This window comes from Phodopus roborovskii, unplaced genomic scaffold (genome assembly GCF_943737965.1).
Source record: "Phodopus roborovskii unplaced genomic scaffold, PHOROB, whole genome shotgun sequence".
In the NCBI taxonomy this organism is placed as follows: Eukaryota; Metazoa; Chordata; class Mammalia; order Rodentia; family Cricetidae; genus Phodopus; species Phodopus roborovskii.
Genome location: NW_026126448.1, coordinates 5,752,874 through 5,778,227, shown reverse-complemented (window position 1 = coordinate 5,778,227; position 25,354 = coordinate 5,752,874). Strand labels below are relative to the sequence as shown.

Here is a 25,354-nt window from a genome sequence, read left to right as displayed (position 1 = left end):
AGGTAGGGACTGGAGTATGTGCTTTAGGTTAATGGAAGCTATGTGATATAATTTCATGTATATGAAAAAAAATACAAACCAATGGTATACCTCATGGACAGAAGTACAAAGTTAAGTGCTAGAGCACTTGGTGTGAGGTCCTGAGTTCAACCCTTAGCACTGCCCCTTCCCAGCAAATAATAACCAAAGGCAATGAAAAGTTCTGTGGTTTACTCAGTATTGTGCCTAATGTAATTTCTTATTTTTGAAATTTACTATGATCATGTAAGAAGTTGTCTTTGGGAGACACTGGGTAAAGTGCATACCTGAGCCAGATGCGGAAGATAGGAGAAATCTGAAGGCAGCTTAGGCTACATACTGAGACCCTGTCTCAAAAGGCCTTGTTGAGAATGTAGATCAGAGGTGGGGCTCAGTAATGGTGCCCATTAGTACATTCGAGGTCCTGGGGTACAGGGAGTACATCTGAACTTGATTTGATGCAATCCCTCACCTCAGTTTCTTCTGTTTTAAGCTCAGTGATGCAGAACAAACCCAGCATCCCCACTAAATAGCCATTTCCCATCGGTCACTTGCTGACCGATGTTGCTAGAATTAGATGTTAATAGAAAACAGACTCTTACAGTTATTAGAAATTCTATAGGTCGTGGCCAGGCAATGTTGATGCACGCCTTTAATCCTACCTAACACTGGGGAAGCAAAGCATACAGATCTCTGTGAGTTAGAGGCCAACCTGGTCTACAGAGTGAGTTCCAGGACATCCAGGATTACACAGAGAAACCCTGTTTCAGAAACCAAACAAACAAAAAGAGATCCCAAAGGTCTGGCTTCCTTAAGTGCCATCAGTACCCACCTAATCCTCATATCACAAAGCAGTAGTAGAGTTAAAATAACTTCGGTAACTGTCTGAGCCGATTTACATCTAAGAAGGTACCCACAGAATTCATGCTGTTCATTTGCTTTAAAGTCTCAGGAGGTTGCTGGGTTCCAGGAAAAATTGCAGTGTCACTCTCATTTTCCTTCTCAGGATGCTGAGTGAACTCTGCTTTTCCAGTTCGGAGGCTCACTGCAGTATTGGGTTTAAGATTTCTTAGTGAAAAAGCAGGGTCTTCATTCAACTGCTTTGCTGCTCTTGGCTGGACAGCTTCATTTGTGATAGTTCTCAACACTGGCATATCTGTGTGCATGTCCTCAGAGCCACAGTTAGAACACTGATCTATTTCACAGGCTTTGTGAGAAGGCACTTTCTGATGAGCAAATTGCCCAGGTCTGTATGCAGGGTTTCTACTCAACTCACAGCCGATCTCACTATCTGCATGGCCAGGAGACTCTTCATCCTCACTATTGTCATTGCTTTCTAAGAGCCCATATCTCTTCATATATTTTTTTGTTGCAAATGACATGTTGCTTGGTGAAACTAAACTAAGCCCCACCGTGCTTCTGTCTGAATTAATATGTAGAAGGCCAAAAGAAGAGTCACAGTTATTTTGGTTTGATCGAGCGCGGGACAATTGTGACAACTGATTTTCATTCAAGTATTTCAGAGCTATAGCATTCGCCTCCATGCTCAAATCCACACCAGTGGGACTTAAGCCGCTCATGCCAACATTAGCAAACGACATGTAGTTTAATCCAGAGATCACTGCTTCTGGGCTGATGCATGCCAAAACACTGAAAGAAACAAAAAGCAAGGTAGCTTTTAACTTTAAGTAGTACGTTTCATTCTTCAAAAGTAACAAAGCTTTCAGCTTTAAGCATTCTGGGACTTTTTAACTGACTAATCAGACTTAAGTCCTCATGGGCAGATACACATTCAGGGTATGCATTGTAACTGGAAGATAACCTGTATTCACAGACTAAATGCAGATGGTTGACTTGCCAGGTTCAATGTTTTTTACAATGGCAGCATGCTCATAGACTGGCTGTTGTGAAGAAACACATTACCAAGCTAGGTGTGGTGCTGCAGACCTGCTCTCCCAGCAGCCTTGGGAGGTTGAGGGAGGATAATCAGTTCAAGACCAACTTGGGCTACACAAGAACCTGTCAAAAAAGCATTAACAAAACAGAAAGCAAACAGGGAAGGAAGGAAGGAGGGAGGGGGGGAGGGAGGGAAGGAAGGAAGGAAAGAAAAAAGAAAGAAAACAAGCAAGGGAGGAAGGGTGAAATAGAAAGAGAAAATAATTATTACATTATCTAATAGTTACTTCCCAATGGGAGTCTTCATCATGCCTGTAATCAGGAAGAGGCTGAGGCAAGAGAACAATGAACCTGGACTATAGGATTTGCTCAAATAAACACGGTTCTACACAGAAAGCATGGGGGAACTTGTGAATTACAACAGGTATATGTAGTTCTTTCTCATGCTTTTTTCTTAACGATTTATTTTACTTGTATGTGTATGAATGTTTTGCCTTTGTGTGTGTGTGTGTGTGTGTGTGTGTGTGTGTGTGTGTGTATATATATATATGCATCACATATGTGCTTGGTCCCCATAGGCCAGAAGAGACCAGTGGGTCTCCTGGAACTGGAGAAACCAACTCGTGGTCACAGATGTCACAGGGTCGCTTTCAGTTCAGAAATAAAACCGTCAGGGCCTTTGAGATGGCTCTGTTGGCAAAGGCACTACCTAGTGAACCTAATGACCCCACAGTGGAAGAAGGGAACTGACTCCAAGATGTTCCCTGATCATGTACACACCAACACCCCCCCACACACCCCCACACACACACTGGGGGGTGAGGGAGAGAGAATGAGTAAATAAATGTTTTTTGTTTTTTGTTTTTTTTTTAAATGAAAATGTTAGCCTCATTCTCCTGTGATACTGATGAGAATGAAAAATGAATATAAGTATTTGGCAAACAATGGTAAAACACCTAATATAACTTTAATTTGAACAAGTACTTGCATAATATTTGCTTAGTATTGATTTAAATAGTACGTAAGAGATTTGGCTTAAAAGTTCAGTGAGAGAGGGTGAGGGTTCAATCTATTATAGTGCATGGGTACAACAGAATACTACACAGCTATCAGAAGCATAAGAAAGGGTCTGGGAAGATGGCTCAGTGGACAAGAGCATTTGCTGTTCTTCTAGGGACCCAGTTCAGTTCCCAGCCCCCACCCAAATAAGTTTTCTAGAAGAATACAAAAGAAACGATAGAAATAATCATGAGACAGATTGAAGATTTTGAAGGAACAGGGAGCTTTTATATTTTATCTTATATTGCCCTATGTTGCCTATTTTTTAAACTAGGAAACCTTGTTAGTTTTCTATTAACAAAAGCAATTATCAGAAAACTTACTAGCTCAGTAATTTTTAGATTTTATCCTGTTGTAGAATATTACTTTAACTAAGCAAAGATGTATTACATTTGTTTATGCTGCATTTGTTTAACTATGTGAATATGTGTTGCTGTTTCACCTTGCAGATCTAAGGCACCTGATTAGCCTAATAAAAAGCTGGATGGCAAACAGCTAGGCAGTAGAGAGATAGGTGGGGCTGGTAGGTAGAGAGAATTAATAGGAGGACAGAATGAGAGAGAATGAGGGAGAAAGAAAGGGAGGTGCCTGGGGCCAGCCAGCCAGGTAGCTGCCAGTCAGACACATAGTAAGACATATATAATGAGGTAAAAAGCTCCAAGGCAAAAGGAAAATGAAGAAAAACAGGTTAATTTGATTTATAAGAAAGAGTGAGTGGGACAAGCATAAGGCTGAGCATTTATAACTAGTTAAGTCTCCATGTCATGACTTAGGAGCTGGTTGGTGGCCCAAGAAAAAACCTGCTCCATATCCTCTTTTTAATAGGTGTATATGCTGAGGCTGTCTTTGGTAAAGAGTAATCTATGCAGAAGGATCTAATAGTTGACTACACACTACCAAAAGGAATACCCATGCTTTCTAACAGCAGAGTATATGACTGAACACTGGAAACTGGTACATCTCCACCACCTCCAGAGAAACTTTCTGACACTGCTAATTTCTCTTTTCCAGTATTTTGTTGGCAACTTTATCTAGGAAAGATTCCAATAAAAGAATAAATCAATAGAGCAACCATCCTCAGGTGACTTTTCTATGTAACCTCATTGTGGTGATATATAATTTATGATTTAATAAAGAATGCCTGAAGATCAGAAAAGCAAAGCCAGCCACACTAGTTAGTTACAGAAGTCAGACAGTGGTGGCACACACCTTTAGTCCCAGGACTCAGAAGACAGGCAGATGGAGCGCTGTTAGTTCAAGGCCACACTGAGCTACACGAAACTGATCCAGTCTAAAAGAGAAACAGTTCACATAGATATCTCAGCTCTTGGGGCCCCACACCTTCAATCCTAGGATTTGAGAGGTATAAAAGGAAGAAAGAACAAGAGTCTCATGGGGCAATTAGTCTCCAGCCATGTTGAGGACAGGAAGAGATTTATTTTCCAGTCATGGAAGACAGGACTTAGTAGAGGTAAGAGCTACTGGCTGGCTGCTTTGCTTTTCTGATCTTCAGCTTGAAGCTGTCTCTGGATTTTTATTATTCATGTTACACCTCATCTCCCTAGAAGACTGGAAAATGTAAAACTGGTATTTGCATTCCACACACAGCAGGCTCTCAATAAATGACAAATCAGTGGATCTGAGGTGCAAGCACACACCTTCCAGGAGTGCTAAAGCATACATACCTACCATTTATTTATCTTTCAAAACAAAACGTAAAATTACCTGGCATGATCCACTTTCTGTGAATTTTTCTTCACTTTAGTGGGAGAATCAATTTTCACTCCCAGGCTCCTCAGCTGTTTAATAGTTGCACTGAGTACACAATCTTTGTCTACCAGTCCTGGATTGTGCTTTTTTTCCCTTACATGGTGAATATTTTGGGTTTTGGTGCATTCATGGTTGATAACTACTGCTTTGGTAGGTGACTGATCAATCTCTTGGGAGGCATTATTTAGTAGGTGGTTCACTTTACCCTATAGAAAGAAAAAGAATGTATTTTAAAAAATCACTAACAATCTTAAGGTCTTTTGAAAAAAGATTTACTCATTACTTATTTATATGTAAGTCTGTGCATGTGGGTGTCTTCGGGAGGTGGAGTGTAAGTGGCTGTGAGCCACCTGACCTGGGTGCACTTAGAGAGCAAGCTTTCTGAACTGCAGAGTCCCCTTTCTAGCCCTCAACTTCTAGATTTTAGGATAATGCTACAAGGAAGGGTAAATATTATCTTGTCAAATTCTATAAAGTATCTAGTATGCTGCAATTATACAGATTTCTTTGTCTTTTCCTTTCTTTCCTACCCTCCTCTCTCTGGAGAAAAAAATTCAAGGCCAACCTTGAGCTCACATATACATCCTTTCTCTACCCACTGAGTGCTAGAATTAGAGGAATGAGTCACCATAGCTGGCTTATGGCTTATTTCTAAATAGAAGCCCATATGAGGGATTTCATCAGACCCTACTTACAAAGCCAACAGGTATAGAAGGGAGTGTGGGATCAACATGAACCTATATGAAGTTCTTTATCTATCCATTTGTTTTGGTTTTTTATGACAACTGTATAACTCTGGCTGTCCTGGAACTCATTATATAGATCAGGTTGGCCTCAAACTTACAGAGATCCACTTGAGTCTGTCTCCCAAGTGGTAGGATTAAAGGCATGTGCCACCACTCTTGGTTTGTATGAAATTCTTTTTTTTTTTTTAAATACTGTATGAAATTCTTAAAGAATAAAATAATAATACTATTAAACAAATAACAGGAGGCTGAGATAAGAGTCTTAAGTTCAAGACCAGCATGCAGTACATAGTAAAAAACCTGTCCTCTGGCCTCAAACCTTACAATAAAACAAGCAAGCAAACAAACAAACAAAACAAAAAATAAAGTACCAATATACTTAAATCACACATTTTCAAGTTGGCAATATGCTTCTTCAGCTTGTTATTTTTGCAATTAGGCTCTTTTTCACATATTATAAAATACCATTGACTTAAGCTACTCTGTATTCATGACATTCAGCAATATTTCACTTCCTGAGTATACATGTCAGGACTAGTCTAGGACCTAGGAGGCAAATAACCAATATTGTTTGCTGATGAATATACAGAACTCCACTCATATATGTTTAACTAAGCACCAGCTACAAATAGGAAAACAAGACATTCCAAGTCTTCCAGTGAGATAGAAGTGAACCCTAAGAACCCATTGACATTCTAAGTTAGCCAAGAAGAACTATTCTATTCATTCTGTTTTTTGCTTTACTGCACTTGTCAACCTGTCATGTTTGTCACTGGAGTCCATGTCAGAATTTCCCCTCTGTTTGCAATGGCACAGACTGCCACAGTAATTGCTAGATTATCTACTTAGCTTAGTCTCCTTCCTTCCTTTCTTTAATTAATTAATTAATTTTTTATTTTTCCAGACAAGATTTATCTGTGTAGCTTTGTAGGCTAGGCTGGCCTTTAACTCATAGAGGTCTACCTGCCTCTGCCTCCTGAGTGCTGGGAATGAAGGCATGTACCACCACCACCTGGCTAGCCTCCTTTCTTAAACTAAATAAATGTTTATTAATTATCTGCCTACCTGAACTGAAACCAGTTAATGATATCATACATATTCTACTACTTTCAAATTCCTCACAAATTCAAGTTGCTTGTTTTTTCCCCCATACTTCCAACTATAGAATGAATTTGGCAAAATGGTAACATTTGTATTTTTAAAATAAATATTGTTTATTCTGGCTAAGAATCTGATGACTAGAAAGCTTACAATTTAATTTATCAAAATTTATGAAAAGCTAAAAAGTTATATATTGTTAAATACTAGAAAGAGTTTATTTCAAGGTCTCAATCAGTTTAAACCTAGGGAAAGTTTAACTAATATTTCCTATATTAAATAACTACCTCACAAAAGAGAACATGGTCTACACTTACTTACCAGCAAGTCCTGGTAAATTTTCTGGTTATCTGCAGGCCAACTAGGCTCAACTTTTGGCTCCCCTGGTGAGTCAGTGCTGTTATTGGCTCCCTCTGTTGGATCAGTTTGGAAGCACATGCTCACACTCTCAGCCAGCAAAGCATTTGGGAAGAAGACAGGCACATCAGGGTCTTTCCTCTGCTCTTCAGAGCTGCTTGAAAGGACATGCAGGGTTAGCATCAGTAATGAAACACTTTGAATGTATCTGTGAAAGCAGTAATTGTGGAAGAAAGTAGTAAGATAAGACCCGGGTGTCCTGGAACTCACTCTGTAGATCAGGCTGCCTGCCAGTCTCCTGAGCAGTGAGATTAAAGGTGTGTACCACCACTGCCCGGCTGTATTTTCAACTGTTAGCAAGGTAAATAAATACCATCTTGACAGGCTGCTCATAAACCAGACCATAGTACTGTTTTATTAAGCTATCTGTTGTTAATTTATTAAGTTATCTATTGTCCCATTTAAGACGACTTTTATCAAAGGCTAGAAACAAGGTAATATCATCTATATTTGGTGCAGCAAAACCTTTTAGGCTATTTAAACATTTTAAATATAAAATTTGGGGACCAGGTGGTAGTGGTGAATGTCTTTAATCCCACCTAGCACGCAGAAGTCAGGGGCAGGCAGACCTATGTGAATTAAATAGCCAGCCTGGTCTACAGAGCAAGTGCCAACAACCATCCCAAGATAAAATCGAGTTGTTTCTGGCAGTGTTTGTCCATACTGCATCACATGACTTCACTGAAGCTTTTGTTCCGAACACACAGCACACACATTCTGCATTGTGCACACTCACCATACCTTGATACTTCAGCGGAAATTGTTGAATATTCTGTGGCTAGATTCAAGACACTATGCTATGAACTACAGTGATTATATTATGTATACAGAGTTTTCTTATAGAAACAATGATTTAAACAAAAACTTTTAAAGTATTTATTATCCTTCTTCAACATGGAAGTATTAAATTAGTATATATTTGGATTGCATTGTGTTAGAAGATTTGATTTTGAAATGACCCTAAATATACTTATCATTTTGTATCATGTATTCAGTGGTGTTCTCAGCATTGAACATTTTGGGGGGGGGTGGGGGGGGGGGGGCCGGGGCCCCCCCCCCCCCCCCCCCGGCCCCCCCCCCCCCCCCCCCTTTTTTTCCTGATAAGCTGTGCCGCTGCTAAAACACTAAACTCTTAAAAATATTGGAGATAAGGCAGGGCATGGTAGTATATGCCTTTAATCCCAGTGGATCTCTGAGTTCAAGGCCAGTCTGGTCTATTATTGAGTTCCAGGACACCCAGGGCTATACAGAGAAACCCTGTCCAAAAAAAAAAAAAAAAAAAAAAGAAAAAGAAAAAATTAAAGGAGCAGTCTCCTATGGTATTAACTATTTAGCCAGGATTTAATTCTTTATATAAAACAACACCCATGTTATAGCTATAAATATTTTTGTATTTATGTATCACTAAATGTTTTGTATACCTACTTTATATACATATATCCAGAGTCATGTTAAAATATCTCAGGTGAAAGGGGTCGCTTGTCCAAAGTTTTAAAGGGCCTTGTTAGTGCAATATCAGATATACATAGTGGGTGTGTATAACTGTGAGTTTTCTTCATCTACTCCTGCTCCCCAACTGTGCAATCACACTTAAGTAACAGAGCTCTCTAATGCAGTCTTTAAGGTTTGTTTGTTTGTCTCTCTAAAACATTGTCAATTAGACAGGCAGTGGTGGTGCACACCTTTAATCCCAACACTTGGGAGGCGGAAGTAGGTGGATCTTTGTAAATTCAAGGTCAGCCTGGTCTACATAGAGAGTTCCAGGACAGTCAGAGCTACACAAAGAAACCCTGCCTCAAAAAAACCAAACTAAACCCCCCCCAATCCCAAAACCATTGTCATCCAAAAGGCAGGCATGATGGCACACACCTGTCTTATATTGGCCTGGCTTATACTCTCTTTTCTAAGGCACCAGGGGCCATACTACTTTTATTCTAAGGGAGAGGCCATGCCAATTATCACACTTGTCTTATTCCATTTTTAGCCTAAAGGCCAGCATGAGTATATACTGTGATAATTAATAGTCTTGCCTGCCAAGTGGCCTGGGTGACCCATTAGAGATTCCTAAAGCACATTTCTAGGTGTGTCTGTGAGGACATTTTCAGAGAGGAACACCGGCTGAGAGAAGACCTGCCCTGAATGTAGGCATCACCCTCCAATCAGCTGGAGTTCAGGGTGACAAAGCCCACTCATGAGCTCAGGTTCTGTGTCCCACTGCATCCCACTTGCCACGTGGTGAGCAGCTGGACCCTGCCATATGTGTCAGAATCACCAAAGGCCCACAGCAATGAAGCCAGCTGCAAGGACTGAAACGGTGAGCCACAGAACTTCTCATTTATCAGCTTCCAGTATTCACTTTCCACTAAACGTTGGCTAGAGAGCTGCAGACGTTGCTCTGACCACTTTACATATACTCACATTCAATTCTCACAATAATTTCAGAAATAGGTGCCTTTATTATTCCCATCTTAAATGTGAGAAAACAATCAACTAGAGGTTGTGAGAGCAGTTCATGGCTATATTGCCATGACTCAAATTGGAAGCTTGATCCAGAGAGTGCTCATAATCACTGGGCTACACTTGTGCTCAAGAATTTAAGAAGATTTATCTAGGTGTCTAAACTAATAAATGAAAACAAAAGCTGGGAAAAGATGACATGAACGATTTTAAACCTCAAAAAAAAATGTAAGATTAAAAAAAAAAAATGTAAAGTTAGCTAAGCGTTGGTGGTGCATGCCTCTAATCTCAGCACTCAGGAGGCAGAGGCAGTCGGATTTCTTTGAGTTCGTAGCCAGCCTGTCTACAGAGCGAGTTCCAGGAAGGCTCCAACACAATACTGAGAAACCCTGTCAAGAAAATCCCTCCCCCCAAAAAGAAAAAAAGTAAAGGATGATTCCAACATGTCAGTAAATCCAAAGCATGGCTTCTTAAAAACTGCTTTAAACAGTGTCTCTACAGATGCCTTACACCATCACTTCCCATTGGGAAAGAGTAATCAATAACCAATTAAGCTGCACAGCCAATAAACTTATCTTCAGAGACTGCTCCAACACACAAAGACTGACCTAGCAGACATCTAGAGGACCAGAGCATGGGGAGCTAAGTGCCATGATGAATATTCACCAGTGAAAGCCGAAGCATGAGTCAGCAGTCAGCCAGGGTACAGAGAAGCACCAAACTCACTGTGCACATATCTGGAAATGAGGGTTTTTAGGACAGGGGCTGGCCTCATACTCTTGACTATCCTGTCTCCATATTCTAAATGTCACCACATGTGGCCTAGAGATAGTATTGACTCTAAATCAATATATTATATGATGGGAAAAAAAGGGGACTAGATCTACGTTTTGTTAGGTGTTACAATCAATAAAGCTGATTAACTGTTCTGAAAAAGTAATTAACTTCATTCTATCAGTTAAATTGGGTCCCTTTCTGAAGTTAAAAACCACCAAAGGATTGGAGATTTTCACAGATTTGAAAACCTTAATTCTAGAAAGTATGTTTTAGTTTACATAATTAAGTCAAGGAAGGGACTGAAAAGATAGCTCAGTGGTTAAGGGCACTGGCTGCTCTTTCAAGGGACCTGGGTTTGGTTCCCAGCACCCACATGACAGCTCACAATCATCTATAACTTAATTAAGTTCCAGGAGACCCAATGCCCTCTTCTGACCTCTGCAAGCACATGGTGCACAGATATACATGCAGGTAAAATATTCACACTCAAAAATTAATTTAAAAGGAAAATTAATTCAAGGAAGATAAAAGGTAAAATCATGGTTTATTCTTTTTTGAGTTTCTGACATTATTCTAAATAAAATGTATACAGACTTGGGGCTCTTTCTGTCAGTAAACAGACACTAACATGAGCTGGACACAGTAGCGTCTATAATCCTGGCCCTCAGGAGGCTGATGCAGGAAGATCACAAGTTCAAAGCCAGTTTGTTCTACATATCAAGTTCAAGACAGCTGGACTGTCTAAATAAAGGAAATGAATAAATGAATGAATGAAAAAATGAATGAGATAATGTGGAGAGATACAGTGCCAAAGATAGAGAAATAAATATGATCACCACCCTGTTCCAGGAACTCAGTTGCTGGGGAGATGTACATATGTATGGAAAAGGTTTTTAAATAAACTGGTACCCATGTGAACATTTAATTGAATCTGTGATTAAAACAGTATTATAAAATAAATGTGTTTCTCTTAGCACATTGTCTTAACTATTATATAATCAATAATTTAAAATATCAATGAGTATCACAAAGCTTTTAATCTGAAAAAAAAAATCTGCTTGTTCCATGCTATTTCAAAGAACAATGGCTAAATTTTGCCATATTTACTAAGGATTTAAATCACATTGGAACCATTAATAGAAAATTTTGTAATGGAAAAACTTCAAACATGTGTGAAAATTGTTTAGCAAAACACCATATGCAATGTTTCAAATTTACCATTTTGTCAATTTTGTCTTGTTTCTCTACTTAGTCAGCTCATCTCCTATTTTGAAGCTAACATATAAAAAGCTATTTTATAGGCAAGCATTATAACTGTCTCTTTCAAATCTAACTGCACTGTCATTTGGAACCCTGACTTATCAGAATCTTTAAGGAGAGGTCTGAGCACAGGAAATGCTGAAGCTTTCTTTTAGATGTTGTGATTTATTCAGATTAACACATCCAACAACTGACCTATAGGTATAGTTGAAGAAAGTTGAGAATTCTTCATTATACTGACATTATGAGAAGACATCAATGAAAATGCAGTAAGAAAATGTACATTATGGGTGACTGTAATAATAGCAATAACATATGCTGTATTTCAGAATCACAGAGCAGATTTTAAATGTTTCCACCACAAAATTATACAAAGACATAATTTTGATTGCTAGATTTAGTTATTATATACTAAGTATATAGATATAAAAATCACATTCTAAGCTGGGCAAGGGCATGTACCTTTAATCCCAGCACCCAGGAGGCAGAGGCAGGCAGATCTCTTTGAGTTCAAGGCCAGTCTATACATAGTGAGATCCAGGACAGCCAGGGCTACATAGAAATCCAGTCACAAACAAGACCCCCAAAACAAAACAAAACAAAGTCCCCAAATATGAAATATATTCAATCCTTAGCACTGCAAAGAAAGAAAATGTTTAAAAAAAAAAAGTGACTGAAAGCTCTTACTTGGATTCAGGAAGTGGATGATTAAATTCTTCCACAGCAAGGTTGCTTTCTTCAAAACTGGGAATGTCAACTGCTTTTAAAGAAGATGCGCTACCTGGAGGACTTGCCACTTCATTATTAATATCAACAGAAAAATTCATGTCTTCACTGGAAATCTTGGTATCATCTTGCTTTAGCTGTGAGTCAGGCTCTTGATTATCACCTGCTGCATTCCAAAACAAGCTAGCACCTAGAGGTTAAATGAGTTCAGATACTAGAACAAAGACTCAATTATAAGGAGAATAAACATACATCATCTTAACAAAGTTATACTGTTTCAAATTACCTTAAAAAAAAAAAAAAAAAAAAAAAAAAAAAAAGGACAAAGAGAAATAGGTGAAAGGCAGGAAGAGAGAAAAACAGTGAAAAGGGGAAAAGGGACATCCTGTGTCCTGTCTGCTCAAGAGGAATCTACTTCTCAAATTAAGGTACAGCGGCATGCCTGTAATTCCAGCACTCAAGAAGGTGGGGCAGGAGGATCTTGAATGGGAGGGCACCTGGGATATGAATTGAGTTCAAGTCAAGGCCAATCTGGGTTACTTTAGTGGGAGTCTGCCTCAAAATAAAATGGAAATACCCAAGGAGAAAAAAAAATGTATACATGGAAAAAAACAAAACAAAAAACAAATCAAAGATCTGTAAATGTATAGGCTCTCTGGTTTTGATCCTTAAGTAGAGTATTCTAAGAAACTGTGTTAGAGGCACACAGGGCACACATACTATCAGGCAGGTATCTAAAAAAAAAAATCAAGGGCTTTGGGAATAAGAGACATCTCAGTGTGTGAACTGCTTGCAAAAGGACCTGAATTTGGATCCCTAGCACCCATGCAAATGCTACCTGCTGGCCAGCAGCCTAGCTGAAACAGCAAGAAAGATTGTCTCAAAAAATAAAGCAGAGAAAACAGACAGATGGCAACTTCTGACATCTATTCACACCTACAAGGTTCAGCACACCTGTACACACATGTGCACACATGCATATAAAACATATACACACCTTAAGAACCAAAAACAAAAATCCAGTGCTTCTCTAACATAATAAGCAATTTGTGCATGCTTTCAGAGCCAATCTACATACTATTGATTTATACTTTCTGTTACATAAACTCACTTCACCATTTCTGTGAAGTCACAGGTTTAATATGTTAGTCATACTTTTTCCATTGCACATAAGAAAAATTAATTGGAGCTGGAAAGAAGGCTCACTGGTTTAGTGCACCTGTTCTTGCAAAAGACCTGGGATTGGTTCCCAGGATTCATATAGTGATTCACAACCATCCTTAATTCCAGTTTCACAGGATCTAATGAGCTCTTCTGACTTCTGCTAGCATCAGACATATAGCTGATGAATATACATACATATATGCAGGTAAATAAAAACCCATACACATGAATCTAAAAGAAAAATAGATTTACAAAAATAAGACACTCATCTATACAGTACCTCAACTAATCTCTTGTACCATGACCTATGTACATTTTCTAACCTGGGAAACAATGTCAACGCAATGGTTTGAAGAAGCAAAAAAGGTAAGTTGAAATGGTTACTTTCTTCCTTTCCTTTTATTTTGTTTTTGAGATGAGGTATAGAGTTCAACCTGGCCACTGGGACTACAGGCATGCATCACATGAAAACATTTCCCACTTGGAGTGACTTTATTGAGAATAAATCAATAACATCAAGGTTTAACTTTGCAATCATATTTTTTTAGAAAAAATAATTTTAAAAAGTTGCAAAAGGTCCTGCTGACTCTATACCTTTAGAGAAAGTTAAGTAAGTACATATAAAATAAATATACTTCTAAAAATCTCTTAGTTCAAATGACTATAATTTGTTTTTGAACTGTGCAGTGGTGGCTCATGCCTTTAATCCCAGCACGCGGGAGGCAGAGGCAGGTGGATTTCCGTGAGTTTGAGGCCAGCCTGATTTACAGAATGTAGACAGCCAGGGATACACAGAGAAATCTTGTTTTTGGAAAACCAAAACCAAACCAAGCAACCAAACAAACAAAACTACAATATAGGAAATACAGAATTTTATAAGACAGAAAAACACTACACCCCTGCCCCCTTTGGTGTGTGTTCTGTATGAGTGTGTACATATGTGTATGCAGGTGTGAACACACATGTGCAAATACATACAGATAGCAGAGGTCACTGTCAGGTGTCCTTATCCACCCTATATTTTGAGAACTGAACCTATAGCTCACTGGCTGGGCAAGACTCGATAGATGGAGAGCTCCTGGGAATCCTCCCAGGACTAGGATTACAGGTGCACATTACTGAAGCTGGCTTTTTACATAGGTGCTGCAGATCTGAACTCAGATCCTTACTGTGTGTGGCAGGCACTGTACTAAGCCATCTCCTCATCCCCTCCTCCATTCCTTTCTTTCAAAAGGCAAATGTGAGCAACATTAAAAACTAATTTCTTACAATTGAAAAAGTTACCTGTGCTCACAGCAATGCTTACACTGTTTCTCATGTGCAAGCCAGGCGAAGACTGTGCTTCCATGGAAACAAGCTCCACTTGTCTTGCCGCTTTCACAGTGTCTTCCACAGTGGTTGTCTTAGGGGAGCCAGGATTTAGAGACTGTGCCTCCAACAGGCGCTGAATCTGTGTCAATTAAAAGCACACATTAAACATGCAATCAACAATACTGGTAGCTGAGTTTAGTAACAAATTACAAACACTATAGTTATTTCAGAGATGACTTTTAACCTACGTTTTCTTACAATACAATTAAATCATACCACAAGACTTACTTTGTGCAGGAAGCCGTTATCCTTAGTTACTAAGATCCACTCTCATTAAGCATAAATTTAAAAGTGAAACATACAGGTGGTTAGATTAGTAATCATAATTTGGCACATATGCAGAAAAGTCTGAATGGCTTCAAGTTCTACTTTCTATTCAAATACTTCAAATCAATGCATTTTATTCCTACTTCACTTATAAATCAAGAATGGAGACAGAGGCATACCTTGAGCTTCATGTACCAAATATTGAGCACTTTACACAAGATTCTTTGTTGTAGAATTATCTTAATGTGTGTTACATCTATCTAATGATATAAAGATTTGTTGCTTTTGTTTATGTTACATTTGTTTAATAACTCTGTGAATCTGTGATTCTTTGCCTGTCTAAAACACCTGATGGTCTAATGAAGAGCTGAATGAAGAGCCAATAGCAATGCAGGAGAGAGGAGAGGAGGGGCTGGCAGGCACAGAAAATAAACAGGAGGAGAAATCCGAGAAAAATAGAAAAGAGCAGCAACAGAACAAGGAGAGGAGACATCAGGGGCTAATCATCCAGGCAGCCATGAAATTAAGAGAAAAAGCAAGACACACAGAAGAAAAGGAAAAAGCCCAGAGGCAAAAGGTGGACAGGATAATTTAAGAAAAGCTGGCTAGACAGAAGAACTGAGCAGTCTAAGGGACCTCAGACAGTGGAACCAGGATGTATTCCTGATGCACAAAAGGACCTTGCGGACACATCCCCCATGGAGGGGTAACTGCCTTAATCTAGAGACAGGAGAGAAGTCCTAGTCCCTACTTCAAATGACTTGTCAGATCTACATGACTCCACCTGGATGTCATTGCTCTACATATGAAATTGGGGTGGGGGGATGAGAGGGGAGGGTGGTCAGGGTGCATTGAGGGGGCAGAGAGGGTAAGAGGGAGGAGGGAGGAGAGGGAGGGGGAACTGGGATCGACATGTAAAATAAAAAATAAATTAAAAAAAAAATGAAGAAAAGCTGGCTAGAAATCAGCCAAGTTAAGGCTGGGCATTTATAAGTAAAAATAAGCCTCAGTCTATGTGTGTGTAATTTACTTGAGAGTTGGGTGGAGGGACCCCCAAAGAGTTAATAAAAACAAACAATAATCCTTTTTATAAAGTTTAGTTAAAAATTGCTCATATTTGGCTACATTGAAACAAAATAGTAGCAAACAAAAGCTAACACAACTGGTTCATTTTTGTCTGCAAGGCATTGTACCACAAGTTATTATTTTAGGTGTATGAGTGTCTATATGTATGTCTGCACCATCTACACACCTGGTGTCCATGGAGACCAATAGAGAGCACTGGATTCCCCGAGGCTTGAGTTATAAGCTGTTAACATGGCTGTGAGCCATCATGTGGATACTAAGAATTGAACCTGGGTCCTTCAGAGGAGTAGCCAGTGCTCTTAACCACTGAGCCATCTCTCCAGCCCTATGCCACAGATTTTATGTATGAATTTTACAATTCCACAAAGAGTATACTAATAAAATTCATTTCTCAGGTGAGAAACTTGCAACATTACAGTTACCTGATTGTATTACAGTTACAGATTGTATGACCAGCAGCAAAACTGAAGACTCAACAGTAAGAGCCTTCCCTCCTCCTTTTCAAACAGATATGTAATTGACATAATTTAGAATTCACCAGTTCTGAAGGTGATAGTATATTCACAAAATGCAAAGCAATAATCACTATTAATTCCAGAACATTTTCAAACCTTTAAGGCCTCTATATCATTCATGGTCATTCTTTGCTACCCCTTTCCTGTCCTTTGTACCCACTAGCACACACAGCTCTCTGCATTTGCTGGTTCTGGATATTATTTCACAGACAGAACTAAGCCTTGCGTCTGGCTTCTTTCTCTTTACATAAAGCTTTTAAGATTAACTACAGCATTTATCAATGCTTTTGACTGCTAAGATTACACTGTATGGTTATGCTGCTCACTGAGCTTATCCATCTATCAAGCTGATGGAAAATCAGGCTGTTTGTAATTTGGCCTAGTGTGAATGATGGGCATTTATACACAGAGGCTTTTGTTTTATTTTGATTTTGTCTTCTTGTTTTAAAATGGTGTCTTGCCAAGTAGTCCCAGCTGACCTAAGCCTCTCTATAATGCTCAGGCTGGCTCCCAGCTTGATTCTCCTCTCCCTGCATCTCCTGGCTGTGCCACCACAGTGGAATATGTACAGGGATTTTAATTTTTCTGGAATATATAACAGAGTGAGGAACATCCCCATATATTTGTTTTGTTGTTATTTTTTCCCTAAATATTTTGATTTCTATTTCCCTGTAAATGGTACTAGTATGATTAGCCAGTCTAATAAATTTTAGTGAACTAATATAATTATCAATATCCATGCTTACACAACCTATATTGGCTGGAAATTGAATTACAATCTAAGGAATCTGTCTGTCCAATACATTTTCCCACTCCATTAAGTATTATACCAAAAAATACTGTGAATACTAGAAGAGGAGAAAGTTTGGATATTGTTTTGTATACTAGACAGGTGCCCCACCTCTGAGCTACAGCCCTAGCCCAAGGCTGGGTATCTCTGAAAAATAATGATTCTTTTCTATGATTAATTATTTAACTATATTAACATTTTTGGTTTAGTATTTAATGATTTGTTAAAATCCAAACTTATGTAAATCTCAAATGATTTACCTCTATTTAAAAAACAGAAGAGCTGGGGCTGGGGAGATGGCTCCCAGTACCTGCATCAGGTGGCACACAAACACCTATAACTCTAGTTCCAGGAGACACATGCCCTCTGCCGCCTCTGGCCCAGGCATGCACATGGTGCACATAAACTAACGCAGATGTACACACATACACTTAACAAGTCATTTAAAAATAAAGTAGGTTTTCTCACATGTTCCTATCCAAAGAATTTAAAGCACAATTTGAAAACCCGTCTTTTTTGTAAAAAGCAATTTTATTAAAGATTTTACAATATTTATTTTTAACTGGGTGGTGGTGGTGTATGCCTTTAGTCCCAGCACTCATGAGGCAGGCAGATCACTGTGAGTTCAAGGCCAGCCTGGTCTACAGAGTGAGTTCCAGGATAGGCTCCAAAGCTATACAGAGAAATCCTGACTTGAAAAATTTAAAAATAAAACAAAACAAAACACACCCCACTGGTTAAGGGTGAGTATACATAAAGACTAGAGACATGTCAGCCTTTGTATTTGGCTACATGTAAAGGTTTAGAGAAAACTGCAAGGAAATGCAATTGTGTTATAGGTTAGGATCCACAGGCTTGCTCCCAGCAAAGCGGAGTGGAGTTAAAATTATTCTCTCTAATCCTCACTTTTTCTGTAAAACAAGGGCCCCTAGAATTCAGCTTCTAAGCCCTTTCTGGTTCTAGCATTCTACAGTGCTATAAAGCATAATCATTGTAAAGTTGTCAGATATTAAGGAAATACATTAAGAATTTAAGAGCACCAAGAAAGTTCCACACAAACCTGTGCCTGAAGTAGTCTCAGCTGCTTGTCTTGCTCTGTGACAAAGCGATATGCATCAGGAGATAGTCCCATCATGCCATTGTCAGGTATCGTGCTGGGTGTGTGCATGCACATGGCACAAGTCTGTGGTACACATGAGTCCATATGTGAAGGGGACAACTCTCCACTATTGCGGGGAGAGTAGCCACTCCTGCCTCCCTGAGGTTTCATGGCCACAGGACTACTTGAAGAGTAGAAGTCATTATGACACAGAGATGGACAGCCACTTGAGTGAAATAATGCATGTTTTGGAAGGGCTTCATTTCGGAGGTCTTGAATGGACCCTACAGTATTTCCCTGCCAAGAATTTATCGTACCATACTGAATATTGCCATGATGTTGACAACAGTTGCAGATGTTTGTGGAATAGTAAGGTGGTAGTGAAGGAGTAGGTACTTGAAACTCCATTGGTCTTGATGAATTATGGGGGGAAAAAACAAAATTGTGTGGGTGTGCTTGTGGAGCAAGTGAGGGCTGCCTAGAATTCAATGCGGAAGGTCTCATGGGGTAGTCTTCCTTTTGCATGCTCCCAGTAGAAACTGCTTGCAGTTTCTCAGACACATCAGGAGAAGGTGCGTTAGGAAGTAGTTTAGCATTAGTGTTCCTGAAATGGGGCCTTTCTTTTTTATGGGTAGGTGACTGCTTCCCTCTGTACTGTCTCAAAGCAGTGTCCTGGCTTAACTGATTTGGTATCCCCTTCACGGAAGGCTCCTCAACATCAGCTTCTGCATTGTGTTTGTCATCATAAAGATCAGGCTTTGATGGCTTCATCAACATAGGATTCTCCATTTCCAACAGGTTAGATGGATTACTTGAATCTGTGAAGTTGCTGTCCAACACCAGTGAAAGTTCAGGGACAGATGGCTGGATCTTAGAAATCTAAAAGTGGAAGTAAAGTGGAAATTCTTAGCAAATTTATTTACTCTGTTTTCCTTAGACAAGTATTTCCCAAATAATATCCAATTACATATTAAGATTGGTTCATCATTTGGACCATCAACAAATATTTTCTGGGTACATGGCAGGCAGTAGATATACAACTGTGAGCACAGTAAACAAAGATGTTGCCTTCAAATACAGGTAAATATTCCTCTAACTTATTATCTTTTTGAGACTAGATAAGGTAGTTTGAATGTACTTGGCCCCCATAATGTCACAGGGAGTGGCACTATTAGGAGATGTGGCTGTGTTGGAGTATGTATGGCCTTGTTGGAGGAAGTGTGTCACTGTGGAGGTAAGCTTTGAGGTTTCCTATGCTCAAGATACATCACTCAGTGTCATAGTTGACTTCCTGTTCTCTGCGAGCCAAGATGTAGCCAGCCTGCATGCATGCTCCCCTGCTATGGTGATAATGAACTGAACCTCTAAAACTATAAGTGGGACACCCCAATTAAATGTTTTCCTTATAAGAGTTACCTTGGTCGTGGTGTCTCTTCACAGCAATAAAAACCCTAAGTAAGAAACTAGATCTCTTTACATAGTCTTGGCTGTCCTGGCACACACTCTGTAGACCAGGCTGGCCTCTAACTCAGAGATCTGCCTGTTTCTGCCTCCCACTGGAATTAAAGGCATTACCACCTCCGCCACTTCACCCTAAGCTCCAAGACTTATTTAAAATGAACTCCTTTTGACACTGATTGACATTGTCTAGATTACAAAACAACAATAAAAAGAGAAGTGTATAGTTTCTTACCTTCACTGTGCCAAAAAGTTTACCAGGTAGAATGTTTCAACAAATACAGCAACCCATGTTTATGTTTGTTAAAGAAATAACACTCTGCCAGGCAGTGGTGGCACATGCCTTTAATCCCAACACTTGGGAGGCAGAGGCAGGTGGATCTGAGTTCGAGGCCAACATGGTCTACAAAGCAAGTTCCAGGAAAGCCAGGATACATATTGAAAAACCAAAACCAATCAAACAAATGACTACTCTAACAAATACTTCAGGATATTTCTCCACTAAAGTTACTCAGCTATTTCTTTTACTTTTATTAAATAAAAGAAATGGGAAAGAACATAAAATCTTTCATACTTACAATTTTTTTAAAGCAGTGCTAGATATTTCAATACAAATTTTAAGCTGGAGGGTTAAGAGAAAGAGATGAAGGGCTGGAGAGATGGCTCAGTGGTAAAGAGCATTGGCTGCTCTTCCAGAGGACACGGGTTCAATCCCCATCAGTCACATGGCAGTTCACAACTGCCAAAATACCAGTGCATATTAAATAAATAAATCTTTTTTTTTTAAAAAGAGAGAAAGAGATGCTCTGGAAGAAATTTAAAACAGCCAGCAGTATGGGTGGTGGACTTCTCAAGGGAGGGTCACCAACCATATTAATTTTTAAAAATCTTTTCCATTAAATTAAGTCTACTTAAGGTAAACATTTCTAAAATAGCTCACTAGCTGGTAACAATTAAAAAGTATGACAAGCAAGGGTAATTGGCAACTAACCTCTAAATACAAGCACAATGTTTCTCTGAGTATATTCGGGAAGCACCGAATTCTGAAGCTAAAGCCCCAGAACTGGAATTCCAGTTGTACTGCTTACTAATTGTGTGACTGTGAACAGATAAACAACTGAAACCTCAGTTTCCTTAAACTTATGTATACTTTCTTACCTATATGTGAACATATGTTTATACTATCAATTATATGCACCTGTGAGATACATACATATATTCCTACATAGAGCTATACCAGCTAGAAGGATCCTTACACAAAGATGAGTTGGTATTTGTGCTTTACTATGTAAGATTTCTAGCTGAAGGTGAGTTCAGTTTAAGAGCACTACCTTTTCACTCACTGGGTGAGGACTGGGAATCGGTCTTGGAGAAAAATCCTCATCTTCAAAGTCAGCATCATGCTTATTTATTGGTATTTTCCCAGGAGATACTTTTTGGGGGGATCTAAAGAGTAGAAGAGACGATGAGAAAAACCTTCAGCAAACCAGGACTGTTTTTTCATTTAGTAAATGCTCAAACATATAATTTAGTACCTAACAGCTACAGATGATTTTCTTAGGTCAGTGTTAGTTTACCAGCAAAGGTGTTCTGTGGTGATATATTATTTATTATTTATTAAAGCTTGTCCTTCAATAGAAGAATGAATAAGAACATTGTGGTATATTTATACATTGGAGTACTACTCAGTGGTAAGAAACAATGACTTCATGAAATTTGCAGGTTAATGAATGGAACTAGAAAAAAAAAAGATTATGAGTAAGGTAACCCAGACCCAGAAAGACAAATATGGTATGTGTTCACTCGTAAGCGGATATTAGGAATAAAGTATAGGATGACCAATCTACAATCCACAGCCCCAGAGAGGCTAAATAACAAAGAGGGCCCAAAGAGGGATGCATGGATTTCCCTGGGAAGGGGAAATAGAAGAGATCTCCTGGGTAAACTGGGGGTGTGTGGGGTGAGGTGGATTGGGGAGGATGGGAACTTGAGAGAGAAGGTTATGTGCACTTGGCCCAGGAGGTGGGTTGGGACTGGATAGAGTGGGAGAATAACAGAAGAGTCGTCTTGATGGGGGCAGGGGAGGGGAGAACAGCATTTCAGGGTTAGGGAGAAAACTGGTGCCAGAGAAACTCCCAGGAATCCACAAGGATGACCCCAGCTAAGACACCTAGCAATAGTGGAGAGGGTGCCTAAACTTTCCACCTACTGTAATCAGATTGGTGACTACCCTAATTGTCATCAGAGAGCCTTTATCCAGTAACTGATGAAGGTACTGAGATCCACAGCCAAGCACTGGGCTGAGCTCTGGGAGTCCAGCTGAAGAAAGGGAGGAGGGATTGTACAAGCCAGGGGAAACCCACAGATACAGCCTAACTGAGATCATGGGAGCTCACAGACTCTGGATCAATAGTTAGAAGTTAGCAGTGAGATCAGAACTTGGCACTTAGGTGGAGGAACCTGTTCCCCATACTGGATTACCTCTCCCAGCCTTGATGCAGAGGGAGGAGTTCGGTCCTATCTCAATTTGATGTGCCACACTTTATTCAAGCCCAGGGAGGCCTGCCCCTTTCTTAAATGGAGATGGAGGAGTGGATGGGGAGGGGCATGGGGGGGGCGGAGGAGACAAGAGAGGGGAAACTATGGTTGGTATGTAAAATAAATGAAAAAAGTTAAATAATCTTTAGTGTTACATGTTTTCTCTAATATTAGGATATAGATTTAGCTATATATGTATGTGCCTGAAAACCAAGTGGGAACTACTAAGGGAAAGGGCATGGAGGAAGAAAGTGAAATATAAATATGAGCAAAGTACAACATTCATGTGTGAGAAATATTGTGAATCTCATTATCTTGTACTCCTACTAAACAAATGAATAAAAAAAAAAAATCCCCAAGAAACAGACAAGACAGCTGCTAGGATGATTTAAAAATAAAAGTAGTTTCTAACAAGTCAATGGGCAAATCAAGATTGCAACAAAAAAACCAACCAACCCCAAGCATTCAAAGACAGCTTTATCAAATAAGTTTGCCAGAAATAATTGGAGGTCTTAAAAAAAAAAATGCTATTGGCTTTGGGGTGGGAGGGATGTATGCTCCACATGTAGAGGCCTTGCTTCTCTCCTTCCACAGACACTTGGGTTCCAAAGAGCAAACTCAGGTCAACAGCAAGTGACTTTATTCACTGCGTAAATATTACTAGCCCTGAAAATATTTAAATTATTCAATAAAAGGTAGTAATGAATAAAAAAGATATACATGGTAATAAAGATTATCTTTTACCTCTTAACTGACAGATTCTTGGAAATCTTGCTCAAAAACTCTGCTTCTGCATCTTGACTTTCAGCACTTAGCTCGAAATGGATTGGCTTTTTGTCAGAAGGTTCAACATTCTGAAATGAAGGAGGTCATATTTTGAGATCTGACTTACAATACCAAGAATCATATTTATCCGAACAGTAGCTCTGGATCACTGCCGGAAGGAGCACTTCCCACTTCTATAACCTGCTTCTGTAGAATGCCTGGTTTCCTGCTTTGTATGTGAAAATGAAAATCTAACCCTGTATTATGAAACTCCCTAGGTAACTAGGGATTCAATGTATATGAGAATCATAAAAACATTAAAAAAATTTATGAAATGATACAATCCATAAATAATTCAAAGAAAACATGGTTATTTGGAGTTATTCTGTATTCTTATAATAAAATAATAAATATATTTTTATTACTTATCTAAAATAAAAAAATTAATAAAATAGTGTTTAAACCAGAAACAATGGTAGACAAATGTAGTCCTAGGTAACTCAAAGAGGCTGAGATAGGAAGACTATTCAAGACAAAGAGTTTGAAGCCAGCCTGGGCAAAAAGGAGAGGGTGTCCTTTACTTTTTATTTATTTATTTGTTTGTTTGTTTGTTTGTTTGTTTATTTTTAAAGTCAGGGCCCCTCTACCCTCTACATAGCCCCAGATACCCTTGAACTCACAATGTAGATCAGGCTGGTCTCTAACTCACAGAGATTCTTCTGCTTTTGCCTCCCAAGTGCTGGGACTGAAGGCATGTGCCATCATACTTGGCTTATCCTTTAAATTTAGCTCTGACATAATAGTTTCAAAGATCAATTTTGTCGGTAATGATCACCTAGGTGCATCATTTATGTTTAGAGACAAGGTCTTAAAATGCAGTCCCAGCTCTCCTGGAACTCACTGTGTAGGCCAGGCTAGCCTCTGAACTCACAGATAACCACTTACTTCTGCCTACTGAGTACTGAGATTAAAAGCTTGTGCCACTAGGCCTGGCTCCTAGATGCATTTTCATGTACTTTGTTGGATCTCCTAGGACTGGAGTTAAAAATGGTTGTGAGTCACCATGGGGATGCTGGGAACTGAACAGGTCCTCTGGAAAAGCAGCCAGTGCTCATAACCACTAAGTCATGTCTCCAGCTCCCATGAAAATCTTTTATATATTATTAATTATACCCACATATTTTAAAAATAAGTTGTAACAAGAAAAACACTAACAAAAGTTAATCTTCAACAGTACAAAATAATACAATGTATAAGCTACTGACAAAATGACTAGAAAAACAACAACAAAAAAAATCTTGGCTATCAACTTGACTAGATTTTCATTCACCTACATGGATGAAGCATTTCTGCATATTATTGGTGAAGGTGTTTCCAGAGAGAACTAACTGATGAAGACACACCCAGAATGTGGGTGGTACCATCCCATGTGCTGAAGCCCCGAATGAAGCAAGGGGTGTAAAAATACAGTGGAGTGTCTGTATTCCTGCTGCTCTGTTTCCGGGGTTAGCCATGAAGTAAGTAACTCTCTCCTCCCACACACTCCTACTACCATCATGTTCTGCTCTAGTACATGAGGCCAACCTACCATGGAACTGTGAGCCCTAAGAAATTTCTCCTTTGTTTATCTCAAGATACTTTGTTAGGAGTGATGAGCAAAGTAACAAGCATGCAGGTGAGTCTAAGCACTTACATTGAAAAGATGTAAAGTCTCCTTGTTGGTTAGTAACTGAAACTGGAGTCCAGGAGTCCTACTGTCACAAGGAAGGCACTCATAAAATTCAGGTTCCTTATGTGTCATTGAATAAAGAACTATGATGAAATTTCCAGATTCTGAAAAAACCCTGAACAAAAAGATGGCACTGAATTAAAATTTGATGCTAATAAGATTAAACTGAAAGATCTCCCAGAGAAGTTTCCCAATCTAGTCAATAGACTGTTTAAAGTACACATGCTTTTTTAAAGATCTGTTCATTTTAATTTAATAATTTATTTAATTTTATGCACATTGGTATGAGGGTGACAGATCCCTGGAACTGGAGTTGTGAGACAGACAGGTATGAGCTTCCATGTGAGT

The 25,354-nt window shown here is 39.1% G+C and overlaps 1 protein-coding gene across 1 annotated transcript in view; it reads right to left on the bottom strand.

Annotated features, from left to right (window-relative positions):
• Positions 1 to 808: 808 nt before the first annotated feature.
• The window catches only part of Stil (STIL centriolar assembly protein), a 40,555-nt gene continuing 16,009 nt past the window's right edge, over positions 809 to 25,354 (bottom strand). The window contains exons 8-16 of the mRNA XM_051188474.1: positions 24,971 to 25,121; positions 23,257 to 23,366; positions 21,306 to 21,420; positions 18,478 to 19,395; positions 14,673 to 14,838; positions 12,186 to 12,414; positions 6,909 to 7,098; positions 4,699 to 4,949; positions 809 to 1,668 (exon numbers count right to left, since the gene is read on the bottom strand). Of these exons, the coding sequence (XP_051044431.1) occupies positions 882 to 1,668; positions 4,699 to 4,949; positions 6,909 to 7,098; positions 12,186 to 12,414; positions 14,673 to 14,838; positions 18,478 to 19,395; positions 21,306 to 21,420; positions 23,257 to 23,366; positions 24,971 to 25,121 (2,917 nt within the window). The 3' untranslated portion in view covers positions 809 to 881. The remainder of the gene's footprint in view (positions 1,669 to 4,698; positions 4,950 to 6,908; positions 7,099 to 12,185; positions 12,415 to 14,672; positions 14,839 to 18,477; positions 19,396 to 21,305; positions 21,421 to 23,256; positions 23,367 to 24,970; positions 25,122 to 25,354) is intronic.